The sequence below is a fragment of the Lampetra planeri genome, chromosome 5, assembly GCF_965212315.1.
Source record: "Lampetra planeri chromosome 5, kcLamPlan1.2.h2, whole genome shotgun sequence".
NCBI lineage: Eukaryota > Metazoa > Chordata > Hyperoartia > Petromyzontiformes > Petromyzontidae > Lampetra > Lampetra planeri.
Window position 1 is genome coordinate 22,171,468 of NC_136111.1, and position 25,712 is coordinate 22,197,179.

General features: G+C 44.7%; 1 protein-coding gene across 1 annotated transcript; it reads right to left on the bottom strand.

Annotated features, from left to right (window-relative positions):
- Positions 1-386: 386 nt before the first annotated feature.
- SELENOI (selenoprotein I) lies at positions 387-25,712 on the bottom strand. The gene is made up of 10 exons (XM_078595023.1): positions 25,530-25,712; positions 21,014-21,082; positions 19,174-19,282; positions 16,805-16,879; positions 12,870-13,132; positions 11,801-11,909; positions 9,172-9,220; positions 6,822-7,002; positions 4,533-4,718; positions 387-2,816 (listed from the first exon to the last, which is right to left on the bottom strand). Exons 1-10 carry the CDS (start codon positions 25,587-25,589, stop codon positions 2,751-2,753), a joined length of 1,167 nt encoding a protein of 388 aa, XP_078451149.1. The 5' UTR covers positions 25,590-25,712; the 3' UTR covers positions 387-2,750.

Here is a 25,712-nt window from a genome sequence, read left to right on the forward strand (position 1 = left end):
AAATACCGTAAATGTTGAAAAGATTTTATAACACATTTAAACAAAACCAGCAGCTTAAAAAAAGCCATCGTCAGAAAAGAAGCTATGTTGGTATGTGTCAAAACAGTGAACAGTTATTAATGCATTGTAAAATAGAAACTGATTAACACAACGAAGTGACGACCTCTGATGAGCTCCGACGGTTAAAAAGGCTGCAGGGTTTTTTTGGTAGTGTTTAAATAATGCAGCCAATGTATGTGATAAATGGACAGAAAAAAAATATAAACAAAGCTCAGCAAAATGCCACAGAGCACTGGAATTTCCCAACAAAACAACACAGGTTGTGAACAGTGGCATCCAACAGTGCAGCACTGCAAGCCTGCTGATAAAAAAAAAACACTCGGAGGTAGAGTGGGTTGCACTTGTATTAATTCATAAAACACAAAACTAATTTTAAAAGAAAAAAAAAATCATTTAATAACATGGACACAACAAACACCCACTTGCCATAGAGCCATTCCATGAAGGCAAGTGGCAATAATAATGATAATTCATAGCATGCGTTGGAAGTCACAGTCACCACACACGAACACTGTTTCGATTGCTAAAGTCAAATTGCGTTGGAAAAAAACGAGAATTGTCAATGTAAAAAAAAAGTTGTCCCCCCCCCCCTGCCACAACCACGCTAACCACCGCCACACACGTTCCATACAGTTAAAAGTTGTGCCTATGACCTTTTGTAAATTCGGTACGATTACATTGCAGGGGGCTATTTAAGACGGGTGTTGTTACTCATGATTACGTTACAAAATTCAGCCGCACACTTTGCTAAAAATACACTTTTTTCGATGAGAATATTATATTCCATATATACACACGCACGTATATATGATGCATTTGTAGCAACCGTGGAAAACGTGTTACAGAACACTGACAAACATTTTTTTTTCTGCCTGCGATGCACAGAGCCAGCCAGTTTAATCCAAAGAACTTAAACTAAAAGTTAAAAGCAAACATGACGTTGTATATTTATCTGGCTAAGTAGCAAGCCGGTGATGTTTTTACCCATTACAGGGTCCCAGTGGTTAACAAATTAATGAGCGTAACATCAGGTGTTCTCACACACTTGCTACCGAAATGGAACGCTCCGGAAGATAGCACAAAGAGTGGTCGTCATTTACTTCCAGATAAACCTGGATCGGTCTATTCTCGTGCCGAGTATGCGAGGATGGGTGAAAAATACCAGGCGACTAAACGCGGTTAAAAAATATAACAATTGAATTCCTTGGCTTTAGAAGAGTGTAGCCTCACCTGGGGTGGTGGGGCTCTCCTCGGAGGCGAGAGCAGTGGGGGAGCGGCACGGTGGCTCAGTTTGAATTAACCGGCGTCTTTCGTCGGTTTCCCTTCCCTATCCCGTTACGACCCGGCCACTTGGGTTGACGTGGCGTCGGGCGAGGCCGTGTGCGCGTGCGCGCGTGCGCGTGTACAGGGGTATCAGCGCGCGCCCCACCTGTGTCAGATTTTAGGGCGCGCTCTTCATTGCATACACGGCAACCGCGAGAAGGCAACTGGCGCTCAAAAATCATACTTCGATCACAAACTAAAGTGAATTAACGTGCCCACCACTAAACTCTAGGCAATTTTCAAATGGATAAATCAATTTCAAATACAAATCAAGAAATATATATATACTATATATAAATAAATTAGACCGTTATACATTCGTTCATATATTTGAAATTGGATACATGTAAACCTACGATCATGTTAATGTTATTTTTCCTGTTGACTTCAACGCAGCCGCTTCGACAGATCACAACTTCAAGGTTCTTGCAAAAGACGATTTAGGTGACACGCCAAGGTGAGGACACCGATGTTAGAGGACACCGATGTTATTGAACAAAAGGTCGAATGTGTTTTTGTGGAGTGCATGTTTAATCACAACATTCATCAGCAGTCTTGAAAAAAACCAACGTGATGCCACCACTCGACCACTCTGGACTGCGACAGCAACGGAGGGAGGCCCAATCATCTGCCACAGTTCAGAGGTCACGTGGCTACAGGAATGGCCAAATGGATTGCAAGTTCGTGCATCATTTTTGCACGACCGTACAGGCACGAATGGTCCCACAGAAAAATATAGACTCCGTTCTGTGGCTTTATACATAGACCCGCTCTGTGGCTTTTTTTAAGTCTGCTTTGTGGGTGGGAGGGAAACCAATTTAATAAAATGGTACCAAAGATGTTTGGGGAGGTGACGAACTACAGCATTGCTCGATGTCGTTACTGCATTTAAAGGTGCGCCGTGTAACTGGCATACACGAGTCACGGCACACGCAGGCAAAACACAAAGCATGCAGTATGAACCAATGCTGAGGACGTGGCCAGCTTCAACAAAGTCATCCGTTAGAATGTGCTCCACTAACGAATGACCCACGCACACAATCTCTCCCGCGCCAGGCTACTGCCGTATTTGGATATTTACACAACACTACGTTCATGAACAAACAAACAAAAACGTCAATATTTCACTAAATTTGATCGTAAAATGCAACCACCCCTAAATGTACAGGGCCTCTGTGCGCAGTGCCGACGATGAAAGTTAAGGGGGGGGGCGTGGGGACGCAAGCGCCTGCGAGGCGTGCGTTGCCTAGAGTAAGAGTGGGCAGTGGTCACTTGGCTTGGACGGGGGGACGGGGCACCGAACCGCGTTACACCAGCGGCTGCTTCTGCTCGTCGAAGAAGCTGTCCTCCCCTTGGCCGCCGGCTCGTCAGTCGCTGTTTGGCTTCGCGAGCGAGAAAGCTCGGATGCCAAAGTGTCGGCACAGCTGCCTCACCTGAACGGCGGCAGAGGAAGGAAGGGGGGGGTAAAAAAGGAAGGAGGGAAACGTGGGGGGGGGGGGGGCGGAAGGCGGCAGAGGAAATTAAGAGTGGCTCGAAGTGCGAGATCAAATCTCACCAGCGCTGGTTAACACACATCCTCATTTAAACGTTTTCACGAATGTGTGAGCATAAGGCCCTCTTCGCGGGTTTTACATTTTATTGCCACTTCAGGCTTGCTGCACTTGATTTCAGACACCCTTGGGTGACGCCACGCGGAGGGCGTTTTACTCACAATTTAGACGGCGTAATCCTGCTGTGTTCCCCGGGGTCACATCAACCCAAGAGATATGAAGTGAGGAATCTGAAACTCCAGTATTAAGGAGCCTTTCCCTTAACTCCACAAATGACAATTTTTTTTCTATCAAAGCCATTTTAAAATTATATTTCTGTTGCAACTAAAATCAGTTTTTGCTTTAAAAATATACATTCTATGGTACAAAACCATTGACATTTTTATTTCATATTTGCACAAAATTAAATCTACCATTTAACAAACATTAACTTACATTTTACACCATTTAAAATTTAACTTGTGATCAGAAGTTTTATTCCGTAAAAATATTCAGATACAAATTGTCCTATATAAAATACGTTTTCTGTAGCCTCTAGGGTCAACTTTTTGGAATATGCCAACGTCTCCGTTGAATCTGGCTGCATGCTTCATTTATAATTTAACAGACCAACATGTCAACAAATTATTTGGTGATGCTGCATTGGCAGTGGTGCACAAGAACAAGTAACAAACTCAATATATTCGTCAATAACATCAAAACCACTGCCTTAAAAAGCAAAATATACAATAGGTGACGCTCAGGGTCAATGGCCCTTCTTCATCGCGCATCACTAAATTATTTTAGGCTCTCATATTGAACGTTTCTATTATTTGCGAAGCAGGATATCATGAACACAGCAATCAGGTGCTATGAAGAAGGCCCCATTGCCCGAAACGTCGCCTATTTTGTATTCTTTCTTTTAAGACCAAGAATGTCATTGATCAATGTGAATTTTTTTAAATGTAAAGATGTCATTATTAAGTGCACAGTGGAGGTATTGTACACTGGCCATGTGAGCCACGATGTCCATGAAAGCAGTGAGCTGCAGCTCACTCGTGCTGCAACGTTGTTCACTAATTCGCTTAAAATATTCATCGCGGATGCGCACATTTGAAATGCAAAATTACGTGGAAACGAGCGACAAGGTTGCGAGATGTTAACTACCTCTCTTAGTACTCTTAGGTTTTTACGGTAAAGTCACGTAGGGGATAAATAAATAAAAACATTTATTTATAAAAATAATATAAATAAAATATAAATAATAAATCACCTCTCCTAGTATACAGGATGTCGTTGGTTCAATCACAAACCCTACGCCTGTATATTTGAAGTTTGCGTGTTCTCCCCGTGATCACGAGAATTTTTCCCTGGGTCCTCCGAGTTTCCCTCCACATTTAGAAACATGCGTTTAAGAGTATTTGGTTGTTATAAATTTCCACATGATAAGCCACTTCATTGAGCTATCAATTGTGGCAAGGTCACTTCTAAAAAAAAGCAAAACACAGGTCAGTGGGCCTTACCTAGTAAAATAAAAATTTTTTTAGTTTTTAGTTTAAAGGTTGCTAGTTGCGTTGAGCGCCGCCTCCGTGTTGCTCCGTCCGGCCCAGCGCCACTTACCACGCACACGCCGTAGTGGATGTGCGCGGCGGTCACGAGCGCCGTCATGCCAAACAGCACGGCCGTCTCGACCTCCACCTTCGGCTGGAAAGTCGCCACGAACGCCACGGCGCACGCTAGCGGCGCAAGGAGCCAGTTCAGCGGCTGGCAGCGCGTGCTGCTCATTTGGCACACGATCAGCTTGCACTGCTCGCGTGCACGGGAGACACAAGACACGACAGAAACAATCGGATATTGCTGCCAGAATCCACGATTGTGGACGGGCACAAACCACAACGCAATCGAGCAAGTCCCATCAATATGATTGTTTGCAGTAATGCACTGGTATCTTACAGTTGGCGATTTCACACCTTGGATGCATGAAAAATGTGTTTTATGAAACCTAGGCAAGGAAGCTTACGGTACCGTGAAACTCATTATTGCATATTATTATAAAATATATGAATGCAGAGAATAAAACCTTATGGAAATGTTAGTCTTGCAATTTTGTAATTATTGAATGGTATTGTCACTTGACTCATAAAGCAGCGGGTTAGTGAAGGCCTCAATTGACACGAACCACAACAAACCAGAGGTCGCAGTCGGGTACCCGATATCCGTACCCTACCCGATACCCGGCTACCCGTACCCGGCCGGGTATCGGGTACCCGTTTGCGACCCTGGTGCGGTCGAGTACGGGTAAGGAATCAAAACTCGTTTGCGACCTCTGCAACAAACGCAGAAAAAACGGGCAGATGCTGCCCCCTACTGTGTGAATCAGAGAACGTTTGAAGGGATTTCAGAGATGGCTGCTGCCGTTCTCTAACACGAAGCGTCGCATTGCTTTGCGAGAGACCGCCCGCAGATTCTACGACACATGACGCATTTGGCACAAAAGCACCAAATGCCACGCCAAATTAACGAACCCTACACACAAGGTGGACTCTTGAATGCGATGTGGAAAAAACTTCAATCAGGTTTAGTTGTTTTTTTTATCCATATATATTCAGAAACTGAAATGGGAAGTGCTAAATGTGAGGCGCTCTACTAACTGTAGATGACTGCACTTGTATAATAATCCCATTTTACAGTCTCAGTCATGGGCAGAAGTAAAAAAAAAATCTGCCAATGACAATTAATTAATATTGCTAAGCAACGAGTCTGGCCACATGTTTTAGACAATCCACATTCATCCAGAGGGCCACAATGTTCCCAGTCAAGCAGTCCCTATTTAAATCTGGCTGCTCTTTGGCCACTGGGAGGAGCCACAGTCACAGCCATTCCTCAAAGCGCCGCCACCACCAAACGGTAACAACTTTTGTCAACCCCCCAGCTAGGCGAGACTCGTCTCTCTCTCTCCAGCTATCAAGCCCTGCTTTTCAGGCCAGTGTTTGGGATTTTATTGGACAACTGTCTCGCAGCATGGTGAAGAACGCACGTTTACAAAATCGGCCACTAAATCCGCCCAATGTCATCAGACCTCAGAAGCTAAGCAGAGTTGACTTTGATGGGCGAGCACCGGGGCTTGCCAGGTATTGTTGGCATTGGGTGGCGAGGTGACAGTGCCAAGTGACACCCCCTCGTGTGTCAGGTGTTTGCCCCGGCACTCCCGGTTTCCTCCCACATGCCACTCGTGAACGCTGTTGGCCAAACCCCTCAATGCAGGATCCTTCTAAAGAAATATTTAAAAATACTTTTTTTAAACAGGCTTTAATGAAATGTACCCTACTCGTAATGGCAGAACTCCACGAGTCCAGGAAGTGGCCGCAAAGCTTGCCATAACGTAAGGGACCGTGGTGATTTACAGCCAACGTTAGTTGAGCGTGGACAATTAGACCCAAGCCGAAACATAACATATAAAAATTAATGTTAAAAATACTTTTTTTTTATATAGAATATAGTATTGTCATTAGTATGACATAAGTATACCAAGTTTGCAGTCGATACCACATTGGGAAATGGGTTAAACTTAAGTTACAATATTTGAGGATACGACAATGACAACGACAACAGAGTGAGTTAAATAAAAGTGTGTAAAAAAGAGTCTTGAGCGTCGGTGAGACTTTCCCCAAGTATTCAATTTGCATTATAAAAAAAAACACCCCCCCCCCCACGACAGAGTGACTGTAAATGACCACTGCTGGCCATTGTATTTCTGTAATTAGTACAATGCGAAAGAAGTTCAAGCATAAATACATACATCAAATATTTTTCGCAACAAATTTTTTAAACGAGTAGCTGTGAATGCACATTTTCGTGACACTGTCTCGTGCGCCTTTAGCTGTTGTGACCTCCTCTCCTCCTGCTCACCGTGATGTTGGAGAAGAGCGTCCCCACGAGCCAATAGAAGACGCGCGGCTGGCTGTCGACGACCCTCTCTGGAGACAGCCACACCCAGGCGGATGTGAGCACAAAGAGCAGCGTGGGCGACACCATGGGCAACATGGCCTCCCACAGGGTGTCCTTCTTGAGCGTCCCGGCCTTGTGTGCCCTGCCACACGCACGCACAAAGATCCCCCGCGTAGCCTTTAACAGACTGTTGGGGACAAGTGCTGTTCGCGAGCAGTAGCGTCTACGAAGGCTGGGGCGGCACACGGAAGGGGGTTGGGGGTGGACAACACCACGCCCAGCCCCCTTTGTCTCCCCAATGCTGACGTTTACACCTCGCACCAGGTAATCACTAGGGGAGGCCCAGGATATATTTAAATATTCCTCAATGTTCGTTGTCATGAGCAGGAATTTAACTCCGGTCGCCAGGCTTGAACCGCAGAGCGCTAACCACTGCATACTACACGACTGCCCGCCACACCCAGGCGGGCAACACGATTCCCCGCTGTTTTTAGGAAGCCTGGTGTAAATGAGACATTTCCTGATCATGCATTATCTATTGTTTTGTTCGGGAAATTAACGCACAAGTTATTTGGCAAGGTTCACTTAATGTTGGGATTTGAGCAGCAACAGGAAGGTTGGCGTTTCAATGAGGCTATTACAAAGCCAGTATATACAGACACACACTTAAAACATGCAGTTGATGCTCACGAAAGCTCCAAATCAAGTTTAAGAACAATGCAATAAATAATAACCTACCCTTCATTTCTAATTCTGCAATCAATTTTGCATAAGTTACAATCTCATTCAAGAAAGTGTGTTGGTCTCCTGCTTTAACGAAACAGAGTGCTGTATTTAGAATCATATAACAGACTATAACGCCAGTGATAACCAACAATAGTGAATGTGAATGTCAATTTTTTCTAGGCTATACAAATATAATTCCAAGAACACACAAGTCAATGGTCTTCAAGAGACTGATCATTTTACATTCAAAGATTTTCTATGTATAGCCCTACTTTAGAAGGTCCTAAGAATATTAAAAGAACAATAACTTCCTCAATATACTCACTTGTGTAAGAATGAAACGTTTATTCATACTCCTGGGAAGTAATTCATACGAGTACATAGAGTCGTGCAATGACTTCATAAAGCGCGGGGGAGCATTGGGGGCACGAACCAACAGAGGAAACTATTTGTTAACACCCTATGGAAAGAACTGCCCCGGAAAATCGACACACAAACGACCGATAGCGATAAGGCTGCCCCCTAATAAAAATGCGAACATGTGAGAGGTCATTTTGACAGTTTGCATGAGGCAGGCTGCCGGGCTGGCAGCTCCAAAGTGCAACTGCGTGCGTGGCGGCAGTGTGGTGGTCACTTCAGGGTACAAGGTTCCTGCAACTGCCTCCGTTACAACACACCTCAACCCCTCGGTTGATTAAGCAGGCGATGTTGCACATTTATTCGTGATTATTATTATTTAGCAAGTGGCAAACACATCTTGGCAGCTGTGCACTGATGAACGGAAATCTTAAGGTATTCGATAACGGGTCAAACTGGAAATTGGTTAAAAGTCACACGGCCTTTCCGTCATCCCCAGTGCAGCCAGGAAACTAACAAGCGACGTGAAACGAAAATTGAGTCACATTAATACGGGCCAAGGGTGATTACGGAATTTTAGAAAGTTATACCACACATTAATTAAGCACGAGGTTCCAGTTACACCTGATAAAAATATAAGCATGTGGAAAGACATGAATTAATCTATTCAATTATATATTTCACGCCCTCGATAAATGCGTGACATTGTGTGCGTGTACGAAGTAATTTTTTTCGGATTCGTGCGAGTCAAATTCAAATCATGTGCTAATGTTACAATTAGGCTAACATAGCCAACGAGACAGGAATAAAATAAACATTTATTTCAAAAGGTTAGAAAATAGAATGTTCATCGCGTGCCATGGCAGACAGAATATATATAAAAACAACTCATACTCTTTGGTTCTTTCGGTAAAGTCACGTAGGTGAAAAAATAAAATAAAAAATAACTTAATCAAATCACGAAGTTTCGGGGGCAACACAAGCTTCCGTCATCAGGTGGGACAACCACAGCCCACTACAGTAATTCTGTTTCTTGCTGTGGTTGTCCCACCTGATAATGAAAGCTTGTGTTGCCTCCAAAACGTCGCGATTTAATTTAGTTATTTTTATTCTTTATTTTTATTCTCATTTTTATTTTTTATTTTCACCTACTTGACTTGACCGAAAGAACCAAAGAGTATGGATCCTTGCAGTCACGAAAACTTCAAATCCAGAAAAAACAACTCACTTATGCAGGTTGAACAAGCTTTGGGGCAAGGTGACCAAAAACGCTCCACCTATTGGGAACACATCATCAGCGAAACATGAACACAGTATTTAATAATATTCATCATCAGCCATGATCTACCCACTGCTGGATGAAGGCCTCCCCAAATCTCCAACATCTCTGACATGGGACACCGTATTCAATTCAGCAGTCTCCTAATACTTTGGCAAATAAACGCGTTGAACCATTTGCAATCGCATTAACTGCTCGCTGTAACATTTCATACAGTCTTATAAAGCATGTAATGCGATGCGATAGGGTCGCACGGGCAAATGACACTTTAAGGCATGGGCCGCTACGAAAACACAGTTGCTCTTGTGTGTGCGCGCGCGCTTCGGTGACATTTGGCAAAGCAGCACGCTCGCCTCGCACGAGCTGTGGGGCATTCCATTACTGTGATAGTCATTGAGTATTCTGGGCACCATCTATATGCGGTGCAGGTCACCACAGCCCGCACTTACTTGAGTTGACCTTACCGCGAAAGTCAGACCACAAACACTAATGTCCCCGTGAAGCAAATAGATTGAGCTATAAGCAGAAAACATGCCGCTTTAATTTTGGCATTAACCTCTGGGAGACATTTTCCAGCCTTGTCAACATTAATTGTATTCATCATTATCAACCATAATCAATCCACTGCTGGATGTAGGCCTTCCCAAAGCACCGCCAAGTCCTCTCCGGCACATTTCCTCTTTTGGCTGCCACTTCGAAATTCGTCTTGTGGCGTAACCTGCCCAAGCCCTACTCCCGCTTCTCAAGTCAATTGTTCAGTTACACGCTGTACTAAAGAGTACACTGAGCACACGATTTCTGAGAAAGTGTTAAATGTTTACCATCTACAACAAGCATCGAGGCCAGAATTAGGAAATAATGAGTTATGCAACGCTACGATGTTAAATAGTGACCGACTTTTATTAAAGTGTGACTTTGAATATTGCATTCACGAAATGAACCAAGTAAATCCCCAGTGAGATTGTATGAGTTTTGTTCACAAGACATACTTCCCAATCATATCAACTGAGGAAGTTAACTTTGCAATGAGTATGAGAAGAGGTTTTCCCCTTTTTTCTGGCAACAAAACAGGTGTTAAGATGTTAAAACACCAAACTGAAACCTTTAACAAGGAATCATGTCTGCATTAACCACAATACTTGTGGTCAGAATGCAAAAAAACCCACTGACAATATATGTATTGTCTTTGAAACTGATTGGTCCACCCTAGAGACAGCTTTCTTTGGAGGCTAGTCTCAAAAGGTGTTAGACCAGAGGACGCCAAAAGGCTTACTCATTTGCAATGAGTAGTTTATGCGGAGTGAATAACAAGATTATTTCAGACAGAGCAGCGTATTCTAAAGAAAAAGAGATTGACTATTTCCTTCGTAGCACAACAAACACCAAGTCAGACCGCATTCTATGCATTCTTGAGTTTCAGCACATTTGAAATTCCATTCTGCTGTTAAAAAATGAACATACTGCGAGTGTCCCCAATCCTACTTCCCTATACGTGTTATTTTCCTGTAAAAATTTGCCCCAAATGTACGCACTGAAAGCATCGCCCATGTGCAATGCTTGCACACTCGCTCAGTACACAATTCACAGTTTGCATGACAAAGTTCCGCTCAAATTTACAGCTAGAATACAAGCGCATGCTGCTACTGCGTGCAGAAATAAACGCTTGGTTTTGAGTAACGCAAACGACAACGGCCTGCGGGTCACAACACGACAGCCTATTTATGGGAAGCTTGGAGGGGCACGCTCAACTCTGTCGCTCACTTAGTCCAAATAAAGCTCTTATTTTCAAAAATCTGCCAAGTGTCCAGTACCGAGAAAGTTTACTCCATCTCACTTGACCGCGAATTGAAACCTCCCCCCTTCCCCGACCCTCAGATCAATGTACACTACTACACCACATAAGCGGTGAAGAGCATTTCCACTTAGGTAATGGCCCTCACCTCTAAACACGTTGCTCTGAACAGCACGGCCAACCAGACCTGCACATTGCTACGAGACGTTTTCTGCCAATGTTACTTTTAATGTGGGAAACAAAAGCGCACACATGCTGTGACCCATATCACCCGTAATCCACCTGATCTTGTGGAATCTCAGAATCTAATCAGGGGTTGAGCCTGCCCCACCACTTACTGCAGGTGCGGTGAACTTCAGGGCCACATTGTCAGCAGTGGGCACGTCGTCGTTGTGCAAGAATGTGCATGCGTGATATGTTAAGTGTCCGTGCAAGCAATAGTTTCTCAATAGATTTTTTACTGGGCTGAGCAGGTGAAATGCATTGGCGCTTTCACCGCATGAACTGTTTAGTCTAAAGGGAAATCTTTTATTTAAATTATAAGAGCAATCGTGCTCATGTGCACCGAGGTCATATTCGGGCCAGTCTTGTAAAACAGCTTGCGGCCGAATGTTTCCTAACCGCGTCAACAAACACCATTCATCAAGCGGCCTGCGGTTGGTGTACAATGGCAGTTTAGTCACGCATGAGTACTCTCTCCAGTGTAAACAACGCCACTCGCCAAACGCATCGGAGGCAAGGAGACGAGGCAAAGTGGCCGCACGCTGCGTGCGCAGCTGCCCTCACCCAGCAGCATGAAGAGGAATAAGTCACGGTAGAGCAGTCCGAAGGGCAAGTCCTGATGCCAGGCCTCCACGCCCACCACCGCCGTCACGATGTACACGATGGAGATGGTCTGATAATGGACGGGAGAGGAGGCGATGGGGGGTTAGAACCTAACCACTTTCTGGAATTACGCATTCAAAATAAACTTTCAATACAGTTACGCTGCAGGCAAGTAGCCAGTGTGTTCCCATACAATGCATTTAACCATCCTGTAAAGCAGAGGACATCATTAATATTGTATAGAGGTCGAACAATTTAATTAATTGTCACAATTCAGGGTCATAAATCAATACAAAAATATCATTATGATAAATGGCAGCACTACTAGTGGCTACAGGAGTGACAAAATACCCATAACATATATCCTATATCTAAATGAAAAAACATTGAGAAATGTTATTTAACGCAAGTAATGTGATCTTAAGAATGAATAATAATTGATGGATGGATCCTAATACTGAGCCATTACTGTAGCATTGTGTATAATAACACATGCAGCTTTGAAATTACTTTTACAATGGTCAGATAACTCTTATGGAAGGGCTGCCTACAGGCCAATGAGTAGCTTCAGCACATTTTAAGAATTTGAGTCCCTTCGAAAGAAGCCCTTACTTTGCTGTGTCTTGAACAAGCTTCAGTCATTGTCAAGCCTTTCAGGGTGAATGCGATGGTGTGTCACAGCTGCACCCTCCAATTGCAACCACCACAGTTTGCTGCATTAAAAACCACCATTTGCAAAGTATCAACTTAAGAATTTCCACAAGGTACATCCTCGCGTTGGAAACTGAACGATCGGGGGGACAACACTAAAACCCTTGTGCTGTCCTGAAGTCTGACGAGGTAGCAATGCAATCCATCAGGGGTTCAATATCCGTGCAGCCCAGCCTTTGGCCCTTCGTTATTATCCAGACTAGCGTTGCCGATTACGAGAATTTAAAGCAAGCGTAGCTGCGAACCGTTGGCCCACTGCACAAAGTGATACCGAAAGTGCCGCTAATGAAACCCGAATCGCGTCATTCTGTTGGCTTACCACTTGGCTGATATCGTAGCCCCAGGGCAGGAAGAGGACGCCCGTGTTGTACTTCTCCCAGTGAGACAGGATGAAGGAGAAGAGCACGACCCAGAGCAGCATGTGCATGGTGGCGAGGCTCACGCCCGTCTGGCCGCGGCCGAAGATCGAGTAGACGGTGCTGCCGAAGAAGAGGCAGGCCCAGCTGTCGAGGCCGTGGTCAAACAACTCTCCCAACGGGGTGCTGGAGCCCGTGCGCCGCGCCTGCTTGCCGTCGATGCCGTCTGTGAGCGAACGCACAAAGACAAAGATCCCCCGTATAGCCGCATCAGACTGTTGGGGCAAGTGCTGACAGTGAACACCTATGAAGGTCGGTGCGGCACACGAGGGGGGGGTGGGTGGCCAGCACCACGCATGCCCAGCCGCCTTTGTCTCCCGAGTGTCGATGTTTACACACAGCACCAGGTACTCATATGAGGCTGAGTCAACTTAGGGGAGGCCCAGGACCGGTTCAGATAATCGTCACTCTTGTTGGCCGTGAGCGGGAATTGAACTCGGTTCGCCGGGTTCGTAGCGCAGCGCACTAACCGCTACACCACCTCTCCCAACTCGCGCACACATGAGTTTGGACCAGGGATGCCACGGCAGTAAATACATGTTTTTTTGTCTTCTCACACTGTAACTGGGATATATATCATGTCACGAGATTAATGACCATTTTAGAATTTTTTCAGAACATTACACGCTGGTTGGAAAGTGCTTTCCCCAACTGTACAAACCAGAGCTCACTTGAAGTGATCTCAGAGGTAGCTCTGTGATATCTGCTTCCATAGGCCGCTCTCTTGCGTTCAGGGTTGGACTGCTCTGTGAGATCCAAACAGATTTTTCATCTATACTCATTGTTTTTTTCGGTAAAGTCACGTATGTAGAAATAAAATAAATCTAAATAAATTAAAATTAAAATAAATCACGACATTTCGAACGCAACACAAGCGATCATCATCAGGTGGAAATGTGGTAAAACACACTATGTTTTATCCCATTATTTTAATTTAATTTAGTTTTATTTTATTTATACATATGTGACTTTACCGAAAAAACCAATGAGCATAGTAATTTCTGCAGTCACGAAAGCTTCAATTCTATATTAGATTTTTCATCTCATGAGATGACACTGAAGAAACAATTGTTTAAAATACGAGATAGACAAAAAAAATCTAAAAAATAACACTTGCAGAAGCAGATATCATGCTTGCATAAGCAGATGTCACAAAACTGCTTCTGAGATCCCTTCAAGTGACCTGCTTTGTGTCCACACCAGGAAAAGCCCTCTCTCAAATTTTCCATGACAAAGAAACATTCATCACATGGTCAAAGCAGAAAATGGCCATATTAAGTAAAAACCGAAATTGTATGCGACGCTTTTCTGTGCAGGCACTAGCGAATGGGCCGAGACCAGAAACCCTCGACACTTGGGTACCCAATTTAATCACGGGCGGTCAAAACCTCGATTACAACCCAGGGTCTCAGCGGTGCCGGCTCAATGTTCTGACCCCTGAACCACCCAACCACCTCAACATCAGTAACACAATTTAAAATTGTAACAATATGAAAGCGTTGCCTGCAGGCCTAGTTAAACAAAGAAATCATGCACGCTAGAGTGAAATGATGAATTAATTCACATGACACATTCGTCACTGATTACCATACGAAAGTGCTTATTCTCGGCAGTTACCGTCAAATTTACGCCGAGACCTGGCATTTATTCAAATGGGTATGCCTCACAATGTGACAGTCTTGGGAGTGTGCACCTTGCAGCACTGCGTTGCGCTGGCAGTGGAGATTACGGTGGCGCTTGTTGTGAGACCTATTACGGAATGGCTGGCTAACGTGGTACGCACGCACACACACGTTGATTTTTCAGCTGGCAGAGCCGCAAACAGAACGTGCGTACACATGATGTTCCTGTACGTGTCCATTCAGAAGTGGGAAACCCCACTGCTAGAAAGGGGAAAAAGTAACCGTTGCTACTGCTGGTGTGTAACGCAAGACTAGAAGACGTACTTCCCTTAGCATTTGCTTCCAAAACAAGGGTGTAATTAAAAGGTACAACAGGTCGTTTTTTATGAGGTTCACTTTTACGTAAACACTGTCACATGCGCCCTGCTATATTTGGCTGATGGATGCCATGCCAAAGAGCAGTGTCTACATTGAGAAATGTCACTGTTGGAAATGTCACTTAAATAGATTTTGATATTGGATTAATAAAGAATTTAAACCCTTTAGTAGTAGTAATACAAATAGGACCAATTCATTATGAATCCAGCCACTCTTAACATATCTCAAAAGCTAAGCACGGTTGAGCCTAGATAATGCTTAGATGGGTGACCACACCATGCACAACAGGTTCTCATAGGATAGGACTTGTGGGCCGACTTGGTGGGGAGGTAGAGAAACGTGCAGGAAAACCCAGTGTTGTACTGTACTACGAAGTCTACGGTGAAACAACCCCCACATGCCGCACGGTATGGGGAGGTCCTCATCCAGCAGTGGCTGCCCTGAGGGCTGCACGTGTGGTGAGAATAATGTATGTACGCATGTTGAACTTCTTTCGCACTGTATGTAGCCAACTGTGCTAACTGGAGGTGCGGTGAAGGACAAGAGAAAAAACACAAAAAGCAGTGGCTTCTTAATATCGCAAGAGAGCTCCAGACGGCCGCAGGATCGTATCTAGAAACACGTGATGCAGTAACCGTCTTTGTTCGATGGCCAGCCCAAAGCCAATGATAATAATAAATTCATATTCACGATTTCAGCAATTATAAGAAATCTGACCGAGTGATTACCCGCGGCGTTCCACGACGGGGTTGTCCATCGTGGGCGACCAAGTGACGTGCCGCACGTGCACAGATCCCCCCCCCCCCCATTGTGCGTAATTAGCCGTGGCGCGCGAACTCGCAAACACCGCATCGTCAGACAAGCGCGGCCAATGGCAGGGCTGCCGATCCCGACAGCGTGCCCAGGAGACGGCGCAAGAGATGCGCTTACATCCCAACCTAAATTTAATGTTATATTTTTATGAACGTATTTCATTACCTTTAAAGAGGCGTAAAATGGATAGAGTGAAACAACAGTGAAACGCCAAAGTACCAGTGAGCGTTAATATGATCATGCAGTGCTCAAATTATGAAAACGGTATGATAAAAAAAGAAGACCTTTGCTTATACGAAGAGTACATGTAAGTGGAAAGCAAACCATCATTTGTGTTTGAAAAGGCTTGTGAAACAGTGAAGTATACAGGGAGATGTGTAGTAAGTCTCCTGAATAACAATAGTAACACATAATTTGGCATTAAACGGGAGATCACGATGGCCGATACAGTAGGCAGCGAGGCGAACGATACAGCCGCGGAGTTAATTAAGAGCGATTTTCAATCTATCACCACTCTAGGGCTTCAAGTGGCCATGGAAAATCACTATTTCCTTGTCAGATCAAAAGGCTACAGTTGATCATTTCCCAAGAAAACACAAATAACGCCTTTGAAGACGTCCAGCGACGAGCACTCAACAGAGGCAGTTCATTTCAAGAACACGTCCTGTGCCGGAAAACACCGTAATCTTTCTCTCGAGCGCTTTTACACGGACAATTATGTCGATTTGTCAGTGGAAGGCGACGAATGCACAAGCAGCAACTAAATAGAAGCCATCACTGTTGAAAGGCTCACACTGATCGGATGAGGTCCTCCAGTTTTTCCCTCCACATTTAGAAACATGCATTTAAGAGTATTTGGCTGCTATCAATTTCCACATGATAAGCCACTTCACTGCGCTATCATTTGTGGCGAGGTCGCTTCTGTAAAAAAGGTGCATAGCTCAGTGGGCCATACTTGGTAAAATAAAACGTTAAGTTTTCGTTTAGTAGTGTGTATCCGTACGAGAGTGTGTGTGTGTGCTTACCGAGGGTGTATGCCAAAAAGCTGAGGATACCGGCGAGGATCCACACCCATCCTGGCACGTGCACCTGCCCCGGCGCTGGGATGAGGGGGGGGGGCACGAGACAGCCCGGCGTGAATCACTGCACCGTCATTCACCCTGCAGTGCTGGGACGCGCGTACTCATTGCACGGCGGCGAACGGGTGGGTGTCGTTTCTACAAGGTGGCTCACGATCCTGAAACACCTGGCAAGAAATGCGCTCTCAAGTTGTACGTACGCCATGCGCAAAACGTGAGATGTTAAGTCTTTGCGCGGTGCCCGCTTATGTTATATGCTTGAGTAAATGTTTGTTTAAAACCAATGTAAATCTCAATATGACTAGCTTTACTACCCGGCTTCGCCCGAGACTTGGATTATTGTCTTGCATTAATACACGGCCTAAGCGGAGGGTGGGGGAGGATGCGTGACGTCAGCAGGCACACTGCGTAACGCTGCCGCATGCGGGTGACATCACAGATGTGAGGTCACCACAGACGACGTGGTGACGTCACATGCAGCTGTTACGTCACCACTCACTTGCCGTGCAAAATATATGCTTTATTGCACCCCCCCCCCACCCAAATACAAAAGTCTATTTTTATACTTTTTGCATTGTGTACAGTCTGGAAGCTACCCACATGCCAAATTTCAAGTTTGTTGCATGTTGGGAAGTATGCTAAACATTTCGAACAGACACACATTCACAAATTTCCCTTTTATATATATCGATAAAATTATTAGCATAAATAGATGTTCACACACATTTATGTTCATCGTAGTCAGTAATAAGAAGCGTGTTCCTTTTGTTTCTTGATAAAGGTTAGGCTTTGAAAATAAGTAACATGTTTAAGTCTGTGCAACTTTTTAAACATTCTTTGTTAATAAAAAGACTTATATTCTTGGTTCTTTCGGTAAAGTCACATAGAAGGGAAATAATAAATAAAAAAATATATAAAACAAGAAAAATTCTCGCGACGTTTCTATTATATATTTAAAAAAATTGACTTCCTTAAATTGCACAGCAAAAAAACCTTAATACTCAAAACATTTTCAATTCTCAAAAACAGCTCTTATCTTATCTAGGCTGTGTGTTCCGGGCTGTCGCATGTAATGTCGTATCTTTGTAAATTAATAAAATACTATAATTATGTTCATGTGCTCTGTCAAAATAAATCTAGTGGACATCAAACGAATTGTTCTATTAAATTGTACATGTTTAATTAAACTCTATATAAGTCTTTTGGGAGTCCCTGATAATTCACTCAACCCCTACTTTGATGACTGGTTTTTTCACTCTTTGGTTCTTTTGGCAAAGTGACTTAGAAATAAAATAAATAATAGAATAGACGACGTTTCGATTGCAACACAAACAACCGTCATCAGGTGTGAAAGAATGCAAGCTCGGAAAGACAAACACAGACACGGAGAGACACACAGAGAAAGAGAGACACAGAGACACACACGCAGAGAGACACACACGCAGAGACACACGCAGAGAGACACACACAGAGACACACACACAGAGACACACACACAGAGACACACAGAGAAACAACGCCTCTGTGGCGAGGCATAATCTAGAGGGGGGGGGGGGTGGGGTTTGCATTATTTCACACCTGGTGACGGTTGATTGTGTTGCAATCGAAACTTCGTGTATCCAATTATTTATTTTATTTCTACGCGACTTTACCAAAAGAACCAAAGAGTAATTCCTGCAGTCACGAAATCTTCAAATCAAGTTTTTTTTCAATTAAAAAAAACCTTTCCAAGGATTGGGACAACCAGCTTAGGTATGTACGCACAAGTTAAGAGCTGCACGTTTCTTGGGTTGCGTATTTCTGTTTAAACCTAAAACCAAATAATAACTCGGAATGAACTCGACCTCGACAGATCTCAGCAGCTTAAGCAAGGGTTGAGAACCTGGAGAGTGCTTGGATGCATAAACATTGTCAAATGTTATACTGTACACCTATGATTCCACATCCATGCTCCCCACGTTCACCAACCGGCACCGACCAGCATGACCAAGTTTGATCAAATAACCCGCATGACATGCACGAGTGTGGGGAAGGCCCTCATCCAAAAGCCAAAGTGAATTCCTGATCAAATGAGCATTGAGGCAGTGCTCAAATCCCATTTACAGTCCAAGAGCCAGTGGTAGAAATTCCACATTCTTATGGTAGGGCCTGGTGTCCCATTAAAACAACCCACGATTGAATTTCTCACAAAGTGGTCCTGAGGCCGAGTCGATCCCACACAATCTAGCATTGCCTAGACAAAAAGAGCTCTATTAGACCACACTGACGGAGAGAACACAAACACACGTTTCCAACTGCTCGTAATTTTTGTTTACCAGACGCGTAGAAGTCCCAGTCGTAATACGCCAAGATGAAGAAATTAAAAACAAGCAGCAGGAAGCCCGAGAAGGTCAGGAGGTTGGGGGCCACCCACTTGGGGAAGAGCTGTGATGAAACAGACACCACGGACGCCTTCTTTCAGCAAGTGGAACAGGCGAGTGCGAGCGAGTGCGCAGAAAAACCCACTTCCATGAGCTACTGCTGATTATTTAACAAAATAATGCACACAAAACGTATACTTTACGTATCTGTCCCTTCGTGTAAAACATAAATCGTATTTCTTACATCATCAGCCACAAAGTCTTCTGGGAGTGCAAAATGACAGCGGCATTGTTCCAACACAAGCAAACTCTGTACCGGTTTCGACATACATTGTCTCATCAGCAGTCAGGTTTGTTTGCCTAAATGCTGGTCAACTGTCAATCTTATTTAACATACGGGGTCCGACTTCCACGAAAAATGATGGAATACATGACTGAATAAGCATTAGCGTTTCTGTGAAGAATATTAATAACAAATTAAATCCCGTATTTAAGACTATTTTAATGCACTGTACTAGCATTCAGATTAATACATTAGCATATCGTTGGTGTAACAATGAACACATATCAAGCAATACGTTTTGCAATTACATGGACTCCCAAACTTTGAAATAAAAAAGTTGATAAGCAATGCAGGCTGAAATAACGCACTTATATGAATCTTGCTGGTAGTCTGCCCCCAAACTAGAAGATGCTTTTGTGTATTACGTCACGAAGTGAAAGTGTAAACAGAACCATGTTTAGCAAACTAAAGACACAAAACTTCTGCTTCTTGTGAAATACGACACCTATAATGTTTTAAAAATTCCACTGGTGTTCGGGTTGAAGTGGGGGTGCACGCTGCAACCTCAATTTTATACCCAGCGATGGTTCACAGCAGTGGCGAGTAATACCTAAACTGATCCCGGGCACCTCCTTCACCAACTCGCACTGACCAGCGTGGTGATGTACGGTCAAGTAACCCTCAGGACAAGCACGGGGTGAGGAGGCCTCCATCCAGCAGTGGATTGAGAATGGACTGTAAATAAACGACCTTCGCAGTACTGTTAATATTGTCAACCGAGGAACTGTGCTACTCCAGGAAGAATGTTGTCCAGGGCTACAGGGCTGTGGTAGCTTTTCTCCAAGGGGGAGCAAAGTACACACAAGATAAGCGCTCTTTGTGTAAGTCTACTCAAGTCCGCCAGCTTGATTAACAAGAAAATGTCCACATTCATTCCACTTGGAAATCTGTCAAGTGAGAATTAAAGGCAGTGCTCGGCCAGGAGCCAAACAGGGCATAGTGACCGACTGCCAGGCAAGTTAATAAGCGTTAACTGCTGTTACTGGCATTGCCTTTAAAAGTAATGCACTCAATCATGAAGCAAGTTTCTCCTATGTGTACTGAGTAAAGTTACAATTAGTGGCGGTTGTTTCAACATGAATCACTCATCACCCTGGTGACTTGTAGCAATCCCCATATTCAACTGCCAAGGTAAATAAGAATGATCACATTGTTTGCACTTAGTGAACAGTCACCTGTGTGCTTTCTATGTGTTATGAAATGAATCATTTCTGAGATTGTAAACCTCTGACAAGGCACACCCCTTGGAAAATAAATGTTTGAATTACCCTTCGTACCAGTCTACCGACACTGCGCTCTCTTCCTGTACAAACAAATGTTAGCGCATCTGTCTTCACTTGCTACACTGTGCTCTCAAACATGAGAACATTAGCATGCTTAATCAAATACAAGTGACAACTTAGGGCAATTAACTGCAGGACTAACAGTTTCAAATGCACCGCACACACTCACCTTGACCACAAAGTTCCAGAATGGGTGCAGGATGTACACCGACAGTGGGTTGGTGTCCACAGCACTGTACTGCAAAGGAGAATGGAAAAAGTTGGCAGTGAGTATCTTTTTACAGACGTCACGATGTCAAATTATTCAGAGCAAAGGTAAAAAAAAAGTGCAGCATAAATGCACGTGAAAACATGCACACCTCCTTTCTCTGAACTCTGGCAGCGAATATCTGCCATGCCGTGTAATTAATTGGAGATAATTAACGTTAAATTACGCTCCCTCAACTTTCCGAGATTTTGCTTCAAGCTAAACACCTTTGTGCGAATGTAAATGACAGAGCTGCCTAGGGTTGAATTGCCATTCTTTGAGTTTAGAGGGGATAAGAGGTATACAATGTAGACTTTTATAACCAATCATGTTAATGAGTATACATGAAAAGGGGACTAATTTCATACTATGTTTTATATGGAGACTACGAAATTACATTCCCAGCATGTAACTGTATATTAATAGAAAATGTACAAATCTAATTTGCACTACATTATATGAAATACCAAGAAGAATGGAATAAAAAAAAAAACCATGTTCAACAATCATTAAAGTGGATATGCCATTATTAGTAACATGTACAGTAATCCATCATATTATTGATCATTAGGAGACATGAACGTTAAATTAACTCGCCCAATATGCACGAGGTGAACACAGCTCAATAGTATGGCAGCAAGACAACACCATTTCACTTCAATTGTTTTTATGCGGGCGTGATTAACAAGACCATTGAGTGCTTTCCGGCAGGCTACGCGTGGCGCAGTAGAGGGCACGAGTCCCTCGTGAGACCGTGGACGTGGCCACGAACATTGCGACTGCAATAAACAAGACCATATGGTGCATGCCGCCACCAAGCCTCACCTCACAAGTGACCGCTAGTACCCTCTTGCCTCTACACCCCCAACGCACGGAACCAGGAAGAGCACTTTCCCTTCCAGCCACCACCCCCCTAACCCAGCGTGCCAGTTATGCGGAGAGAACAATTTAGGGCGAAGCACGTGTCTTACAGTGCCTGCATGCGCGCCCCGCAAACTGACAGCGTGACCTTGCAGCAAGTGATATTTCAACTCTCGTTGAACGTACACCGTGCTTTGGCCGCGCAAATAAAAATATCCCTTGTATAGCCTTGACAGACTGTTAGGGCAAGTGCTGTTCGTGAGAAGGACCGATTAAGACCGGCAAGGCACACGAGGGGGTGGGTGGCCCAGCTACGCGCCCGGTCACTTTTTGTCTCTCTAGTGGCGATATTCACACATCGCAACAGGTACTCATTTAAGGCTGAGTCGACTTAGGAATGGCCCAGACAGATTCAGATAATCGTTGCTGGTGTTGGCCGTGAGCGGGAATCGAACATGGGTGCCTGCATTTGTAGGGCAGCGTGCTAACTGTTGCACTACCGCTCCCCACCACACAGCACATTTTTTCTCAAACATACCACACACACTTTGCCTTGGCAACTTAGCTCACACAAGTTTGACACGCAGGATTTCGCGACCAATATTATTCATAATAAACGTTTTAAAATCCTGAGCATAGAACATGTGGTGCACAAGTTGTTATCTTGCTTTTCGCCCACAGAGCAACATCTGCCAGTGCCCAAGGCATCGAACATAGAACAAGTCACCTGACCTTTATCCTCATGCACCGGGGGGGGGGCGCAGCCAAGTGTAAGGATTCGGACAGCGACGCAGCTCCCATCAGGAGTATAAATAAAGATCCGTGAATAAAGGAACCCAACCAAAAACATCGCTTCCCGCATTACAACCCACAATTAACCTCTCCACAATGGCAGCCCACAGTGGAATGGAATGACCGATTGTGACGCGCTCGGGCACGAAAATGTGTCTCGCCTCCAATTACTGTGGATTAATCACCCGACGAGTGAGCCGTTCGAACGGCGACACTCCGGGTACTGATGGAGACCAGCCGGGTGCAGTCACCGCTCTCTTGGTTTAATTACGCGCCACAGATACCACCTCTTTCGAGCACTGTTTCACTAAAACGAGGTGGTGTTTGTGGTAGTGATTCAGATGTTGTGGGTTGGTGGACCTCACAGGGATGGGAGCACCATATAGTGTGATGAAGAATCAAGAAATCTGCTGATTATTTGCATGAGACGCGTACTCAAAAGTCTGCTGGGCAATCAGACAAGGAGGTGAACATGAAATATCTGGAATGCGTGGGGTTTCTTTCCGGGAACTACAATCACCTGTCATTTACGTATACAGTACATTAGAAATTACTTGACATCTTGGGCAGTACACATGTCTGGCACTCTGAGGCTTGGTATAAGGTTTCAGTTAGCAGCATTCACAAAGTGGTGTTCTTGCTTAATTGAGTTTGGGGGAGGGGATGTCCATTTCCTATTGAAATCACTTTGCCAGTGGCAGACATTCTGCATTCATATGGCTCGGGTAAATTAATCCACAGGTCAACGACTTGATGTTGCAGAAAGCTGTCGATATTTTATGAACCCATTAAGGATGATGAGCGGCTCCACCGAAACCCGAAACGGACTGACCATTGTCAAGCGATTGTCAAGCGATGTCTAAACTTCTTCTGGGCCTCTCGTTTCAACCACATGCACGAACGTGAAATATCAGAATCACGGTAAAACAACCTCCATGAACGACGCGACCCGCAGAGGCGTTCATCCAACAGTCGACTGAAAATATGCTGTCAATTATTCATATCAATTCCGAAATAATTAGGAATGACTATGAATATATTAATGAATTATAAATGAATTGTGAACGACTGATGAGGCATTATTGTTTTAGAATGTATATATTATTTAGAAATCCTGTACCATAAAAATATTAATTTAGTACAGTTCAAGATTAAGCATATTAATTCATTATGCAAGAATATAAACGCTTATAATTATGCATGAGTTATAACATGAGGATTTAATTCTCCATTAATTTAACTGCAATGTACACGACTGCCCTTTTGTAAATCCACTGCTGGATGAGGGCCCCCCCCCCCCCCCACACCGTGGGAGTAGTGGGGACAATTTGCCCAAACTCCACCACGCTGGGCAGTTCGAGTTGGTGAAGGCGAGACGTAGGAGCACGGTGCATACAGCACCATGGCTTTTGCTGCGCTGTGTGTGGCCTATAGCACCTGTGATACACGGTGGTCACCCATCCGAGCACTATGTAGGCTTAGCTACCAGGATAAGGGATCATTCGGAGTATGTTACTATATGTAGAACTTCTTTCGCACCGTAGATAACCAACCGTGCTAAACGGAAGAGTGATTTGGTTACAAGTGGGTAATTACTTAAATAATAAATTAAGCATTATGTAACAGTTTTAACTCATTGTTAATGTTTTATTGAAACTAAACGACTATGAATAACGACAAATTACTATTGCAGCACTGGTCAACAGGATATGAACCACTACAGTATACACTCCAGACGTGTACGATAATGAACGAACACTAATGCATTAATTACGACGAACGATAACCATACATCTTCTTGGTTCTTTCGGTAAAGTCACGTAGAAGGGAAGTAATAAAATAATAAAAATAAAACATGTTTTATTTTTATTATTTTATTACTTCCCTTCTACGTGACTTTACCGAAAGAACCAAGAAGATGAATCCCTGCAGTCACGAAAGCTTTAAATCGAAAGATAACCATACACATCTTGAAGTCACGAAAAATATTAAACATAGCCCCAGAAATGCTAATACATGACTGATTTAACGGGGCGAATTTTGTAACAAGGCAAAGGTGACACTGACCCACACCAGTCGCCATTCGCCACTGACGTTCACGAAACCACACAGCGGCCTGTGCCAGGCTAGGTGCACTTTGGGGCCACGTGAAGAAGCGGCGAAGGTTACGAACCAGACCCACGCGTTTTGGGGTAAACCTCCTGAATTAACCGGCAGCTGTATCTTGAACTTCTTTCGCACCGTACGTAGCCGTGCTAATCCGAGGTGCTCCCCCCCCCAACGTGTTGCATATCGTCACCTCGCCGTTTTACACACCCGGCGTTCCGCCCGCTGTTGTGAGCGTCGGTCTCTCACACAAAGATAAAAAGGGTAAGTGCTGTTAGCGAGCACCCATGAAGGCCGGCAAGGCACGCGAGGGGGTGGGTGGCCAACACGACACCCGACCGCCTTTGTCTTCCCAGCGGCGATGTTCACACACCGCACCCATTTGAGACCGAGGAACGGTTCAGATAATCGTCCCTGGCGTTGGTGGCCGTGAGCGGGAATCGAACTCGGGTCGCCGGGTTCGTAGCCCTGCGCACGAACCGCTACGCACCCCCCCCCGCCCCAGCACTCTCGCTGAATGACAACCACCCCTGACCACCACCACCACCACACCATCAGCGTGGGTGATGAGGTGGGTGAGGTGATGAGGTGGGCGAGCGGAGACGGTGGCGGCGGCAGGAGTCAACACAACAGCAAGAACGCCGAGCGCCGCGGACCGTGCCCCCTAGCGGGTGCTCACCTTGTACTTGTCGAAGCCGGCGAGCTGCTCGGCCGTGATGTACGCGTGCTCCGCGGCCATGTCGACGACAACGACGCCTCCACCACCTCCTCCTCCTCCCGCGAGTAGCAGCAGCAGCAGTAGCCCACTCCTGCCGACACCGCGCGCCTCACTTCCGCTCTTCCCCGACGCGTCACTTCCTGT